Below are 6,000 nucleotides of genomic sequence, written 5' to 3' on the forward strand. Positions count from 1 at the left end.
CTTTTTTGAACATGCAAATACAACCACCCTTTCAAAAGGCTACTGGGAAAGCTACTTAACTTAAAAGATTTATAAAGACTGCAAGAGCTTTTTGGAGAACCAGAATATCAGCAAAACAAAGAAACTTATTTTACATGCTAACAGCAACTTGATGAACTGCAAGCAAGACCACCGATCAAATACTGCAGTCTGTTTCAAAGTAGCAATAGCAACACTTGGGTTCCATTTAAAGAGACCCTCTCTCTTCTTTTAACAACCTTAAAAAATCTGTTCCAAAAATGCCATGTTTCCCATTTAACATACAGACAGAAATATAAATTATACTCAATGCTAAAATGTGTATAATTTTCTCTTCGTGTTTCCCATAAAACACATCCTCGGATAAAATTAATATTTCACATTTATGACAAACCCAAAAGAAAAATCAAATTATGGACACCAAAAAGAGCCCGTCAACATTAGGCATTTCTCAAGTTGTATCAAGCTGTATTGAAGCAATATCTCATTGTTCCTATAAAATAAAGTTCCAGCCAGTAAAAGATCCAATAGACTGTAACACAAAATTTTACTAAAAAGTAATTAAAAATAAGAGTAAAGCCTTTAGATGTCACATTGCTGTAGTAAATAAATCCTAATAAAAGTGACACAAAAGCAAAAATCAATTTCAGCAAATATCACATAATAGCAACAAATAGAAAACATTTTTTTAAATCCTCAAATCCCCCAAAGATTTCTTTTAAAGCCATAGATTTCCTAAGTATTGCATACACACCTAACGTTCTGTGTTGCGAGCAAGGTGGAAAGAAGACACTTGCACTTAAATCTTGAAGCATCCCGTCCTGATGAACCCAGAGAAACTAATTTCTGCCATCAGAAAAGTCCTCCACCAGAACACCAAATAATGATATGCGCTGCTCTAAAAGAAACAGCAAGCCGGGATCTGGCTCTAGTAGGTCTCTCGAGGTACAATAATATAAACCTGATCAATTGCAATTAAAATCTGAACAGAGGCTTAGAACTTGAAGTCTTGGTGCATTAGTTCTTGCCAAAAGCAGATGTGATTGTGAGCTGGAAGCAATTTCTCCTGGTAATTTGTGATGACACTGGGTAGTGCAGCCCCAGATTCCCCAAAGACAAACTCATCAGAGACTCTAATGTATGCATGACACATGAGGTGGCTCTTTTAGAGCTCAATTAATTGGGCTGAACATTAAGACAGCAACTTCAGGACTTTTTTCCCCCCTCTAGAGTTGCTTTTCCCCTCCTTTTAAAGCATTTTTTTTTTTTTTTTGCCTTACCTTCTGCAAGCCATGTTTCCTGTAATTGACTTAGATCTTGAAAGAGTTCTAAAAAACAAGTCAGAGACATAAACAGAAGATTTGAAAAACCTTTAGGCTCCATTAAATGGAAATGTTTGTCATGAAATTGGTATTAAGTATCAATTTAATTTGGGGAGGGGAGTCAATACAAAAAGAAAATAAGATTCATGACTTAAATAGCTCAATAATCCTGCCATGTTAATGGCTATTAAGCAATACTCCTTTAAGAGATTCTTTTAGTGAATTAAATAACGAAGGCAATATTTTCCCCCTTTTAACAACGTAATAATAAGCTCAGGGACACACATACACTAGGATTCAAAAAAGGCTGAGGTGAAGGTGTATCTGTCCATGTAAACCTTTCTTAAATAGAGTCAATTCTTGCAGAGGAAAGAGGAGAAAGGCTGACAATCACTTTCTTTTTATCTTCTGAACCTTATATAAAAGATGTAACAGTACCTGGTACAATTCTTAAAGCACCATATGTTTTGAGTTTCAATGGCTCAAAATTAAAAGGGACAACTTTTAAACACAAGATCTTAGAGGAAAATTTCTACATGAATAGATTTACAAAAGTAAAAGTAAGATAATTCCCTGGCACCTGTTTATTATCAAGTCCAAAACTCTGAATTCTGTCATAGTAGGAGGGAGAGGGTGTCCAACATGTATGAAGATTTGAGTTAAGTTTCAGAATTCAATATGCCTCATCAAAATGGCAAAGTGAACTTTGATAATTAAATCTCAGTATATTAAGTTCATTATGAATGCTCCTGTATGGCTGGAATAACTTATAAAATATTGACCTCCTAACCAACAGTGCCTTAAAAAAAAAAAAAAAAAATCTGTAACCTAATTTCCCAAATAGGTATTATAATTATAAATTAGGCCTTAATTATGATTCAGTGAACACTCAAAGGCCTATAAACAAGATACTATGACCTCACCATGTAGTCATCAAAATTATCCATGAAAAGTTTGATAACAGTAAATGGTTTTAGTGTAAGAGGAATGGGAAATCAAACTACCATTCACATCGTTTAACTTCTAATAGAGTAGAAATGAGAAATTAAGTAGTATACCTAGCTGCTTACTTTGTCTCACTGAGTTGGATATTTTAAAATTGTGACCTCAGTGTATGGAATTAGTTATGTGCCATATGGACAAGAGTATTTAAACACAAAAGAACGATTAAGAGAAGGATGTCACTGTTAAGTTTTTATTTCCTTCTTTCATTAGTTTGTGACAGGGCCATAAAATATCCTCCAATGCAAACTGTCACATTATGTGAACTGCTCCAAGTAAAAGTCTCAGTTAAATGCAGTAATTTGAAAGATTGTTATTTTTAAGCTAAGACTGAAGTACTCCTCTGCTTTATGAAGGTGGGGAGGATAGGTAAAGAGGGAGGAATTCAGCCCAAAATCAAACCTCACCTTCTGAATCATGAGCCAGATCTCTGTTAATGAATTTTCTTTTCCTGACATTTGTTGGTTTCTCGTTACAATTTCTCCCACGCTGATTCTACAAAGGGAAAGATAAAATCCTTTTAAAAAATGTAAACCTCAGATGTCACACACAAAAAACCACATGCATACATAAGCCTACCGGATCCTCTCTCTAAATAGAAAAATAAAAGTCCATAGTATCAATTCCAATATTCATTTTCTGCGTTCATCTGACAGTGAAAGCTTAGGCTGAGAATTCAACAACCAGGGAGAGTTGCTTCCCAGCGCCAAGCTTAACACACTACTACTTATCAGTCATATATTCATGGCATCTCAGCATCAAAACAACATTAAGCAATCACACTTAAAGTCGTTTTTAGCTGGATCAAAGCTAGACTAAAATAGAGTGAATTTTATTCTCTCTGATACCACCCCCCAAAACAAAAAAATAAAATAAAATAAAAATAGAGTGGTGAAATTAAAAACACGAGGAAAAAAAGGAGACGACAAAAAAAAGAAACAAAAACACCCCATGTAAACAAAAAGTGTCAGCATTTGTCTCAACTTCATTCTTTTCAATGTGGCAGACAAACCCAGCCAAAAACTTTGAGTGCAGCAGCTGCTGCTGCCCTGCGTCTCCTCTTCCACTCATCTTGGGCACTTTAATCAGAAAAGAAAAGGGGGGGGGGTTCTTAAAAACAAAACTATGCCTTATCCAAATCACTGAAAGGTAAGCTCATTTTGAAGATTGGGCTTCTAGAAGCAGAGTCGCCCTACAGTGGCAACAAAGCAGATAAAGTATCTGCAATCCCAACCCCCTTACCCCCTCCCTTCTCATTCTCTCCCTCCTCCCCCCACCCCCCCCCCCTCCCCGTTGGAGTCAAGTTTATAAACAGCAACTTTCGAACTGATCACTCACATTGGTGACCATGTAAGGCACTTGCTGGTCATAAAATCCATCCATTCTGCTGCTCTTCGCAAATCTCAGCTGAGTGTTTTATATTTTGAGCATTTAGCTGGAGATTTCCTCGGGATCTGGACTTCTATCAACCTAGAGGGGAACAAGATGGCTTTTAGGCTAAAAAAAAAAAAAAATCATGAATGAAGCTCTTGAATTTGCATAACTAATTACCCTCCGACAGTCCCATTCACAAAAATAACCCTCCCTACACCGCCTCCTTCACCTGGATCCAAAGAGAGCCAAGAGAGTTCACAATTTACATATTTTCGGCAGTAGCAAAAATCCGAACCAGAGGCGATGTATTTATTTACACTCTCGATGTTTCCCTGCGCGGTCGGTGTACCCCGGGCAGCTCTGATTCGCAAACGTGTGCAAAACTAGCAATGGCGATCAACGAGACTTGCTTTGCACCTAACGGGACTAAAGAGACGGAGACACCTCTTTCATAAGGATAGTTTTTGCAACCCACAACCATGCAATTATCTGGAGAGACATAAAAAGTTGCTGGAAAGACCCACCTGAAGGCCACGCTAGGCGAACGGCTGCAAAAAATTCCCTCCAAATTTAATAAAAACATTAATTATTGCCCAGCACTTCCCCCTTTGGAAGCCGAAAGCGCCTCTGACAGAGCTCAATTCGGTGGTTTTTCCTCTACTTCTCCTCCAGGGGCCTCCAATCCAAACTGATGGATCGCTGCCTCCCATTGGCTCCGCGTCTCTTTCACAAGATCAGATTTCGAGCTGTCAATCAGGCGGCTCGCGGCCCCTTCTCGTGGATCTCTCGCGCCCCTCGCCCGAGCGGATGCTCCGCGGGCTGGCGCCGTAGCCGCAGCCTGCGAACGCCACGGAGCAGATCACCTGCCTCCTACGGCGCTGCGGGTCGTCGGGGCGTCCGGGACCCTGAAGCCCTGTGTATCGAGTCGCTAGTATTCCTCAGCGGTGGCGCGTTTGGTCCACTATTGGGCTAATTGCCTAAACCACTTTTGTTCGGTTCGGGTGTACAACTCCCAAGTGCGACCCATCCAGCCCAAGCCCGTGCCTCCTTCCTCCCCCGAATCCTCTCCCTCAGCATCTCCAGCACCCCAACCCCCACCCCCTACTTTTAACCTGATGGGGAGCCCCCTTGGCTCTTGCAGACTCGTTCCTACTAAGCTTTTGGCCCAAATTCTTTTCCCGTTTTCCGGGCATCCAGCACCACTTTTGAACCGCCAACCGTCACGTAAAACAAGATCGTACCGTTCGTGGGGCAGTGAAATAAAGAAAGAGCACCCGGGAACTGAGCGGCTGCGCTGGGAGGGCGGTTTAGCAGGACCCCGGAGCAATCAGCCTAGAAGAGGAAAAGTATAAAAAACCAAATGTGTCCCACGCGTGCACTGGGGCAAGGTGCTGCCAGTCCGCTGTGGAGGTGGGGGGCCGGGAGGGATGGGGTGGCTCGGATATCCCGGGCACCCGCAAGTTTCCTGAGCTTTTGTTATGTACACACGGAGGCGGAGGGTGTCACTTACTGTACTTGACGCTCTCACTTCCTCTCCAGCTTTTAAACAGCCGGAGCCCGGAGCTGGGGGCGAGCGGCGGTAGGGCTCGGGTTTCAAGGACGCGATCTGGACGTTACTACGTGGGGGCTGCAACTCTGAAACCACTCGCCCGGGCGCGCCTAGGAGGCTCGGAGCGGTAACAGGTCGCTCGGAAAGCAGCCTCGGCCCAGCAGCAGTAGGTGGGAGGCCGTGCGGGTGGGACCAGGGACTTAGTGGTGTTGAAATTCACTTGTGATCCTGATGGCGTCCAGAGCTAGAGACCAAAGGACGTTTCCGGCAGCTGTTCCGCCCGTGGAGAAACGTGCTGCAGTTCTCAATTTCTATTGCAAAGTTTCCTGCCTTAAATGGAACGTGAGAGACACGCATTTAAATGAGAGTGTGAGCCCACAAGACTCCACTCCGGACCCATGGAGGGAACCTAGGAGGGTAATGTAAAAAAATAAAAAATAAAATAATTTTTAAAAGTGCTTTTTTTCTTTTTTTTTTTTTTAATAAGCAGCAACAGCAAAAGTGTTACTGGGTAAACACCCAGTAACTGTGGACACCCACCGTGCATTCCCTGAAACTAGTAAACCAGAGAGCCGGTGCACACGCGAGCACCCACAAGCATTTTGAGCGGGAACTGCACCTTAACCTCGGCCCCAGGGAAGGGTTCCCCGGCCCTCGAAGCGGAAGAGTGAGGCTCTGGGGTACGTTCTGAGGGTGTAGTCAGGCGGCGAGCCAAGAGCAAGGGTGCCCCGCCGC

General features: G+C 42.5%; 1 protein-coding gene across 12 annotated transcripts in view; it reads right to left on the bottom strand.

The window, feature by feature from the left end:
- The window catches only part of ETV1 (ETS variant transcription factor 1), a 98,358-nt gene extending 92,757 nt beyond the window's left edge, over positions 1-5,601 (bottom strand). Inside the window, exons 1-6 of one of the 12 annotated variants that reach the window (XM_041727989.1) lie at positions 5,227-5,601; positions 4,958-5,048; positions 3,946-4,142; positions 3,681-3,812; positions 2,750-2,837; positions 1,299-1,346 (exon numbers count right to left, since the gene is read on the bottom strand). In XM_041727989.1, the coding sequence (XP_041583923.1) occupies positions 1,299-1,346; positions 2,750-2,837; positions 3,681-3,725 (181 nt within the window). In that variant the 5' untranslated portion in view covers positions 3,726-3,812; positions 3,946-4,142; positions 4,958-5,048; positions 5,227-5,601. Of the gene's footprint in view, positions 1-772; positions 1,101-1,298; positions 1,347-2,749; positions 2,838-3,326; positions 3,440-3,680; positions 3,840-3,945; positions 4,143-4,240; positions 4,793-4,957; positions 5,150-5,226 lie in introns of those variants that run through there. The other 11 variants (XM_041727992.1, XM_041727990.1, XM_041727996.1 and 8 more) reach the window with 11 other exon arrangements.
- Positions 5,602-6,000: the final 399 nt, after the last annotated feature.

This window comes from Vulpes lagopus, chromosome 13 (genome assembly GCF_018345385.1).
Source record: "Vulpes lagopus strain Blue_001 chromosome 13, ASM1834538v1, whole genome shotgun sequence".
NCBI lineage: Eukaryota > Metazoa > Chordata > Mammalia > Carnivora > Canidae > Vulpes > Vulpes lagopus.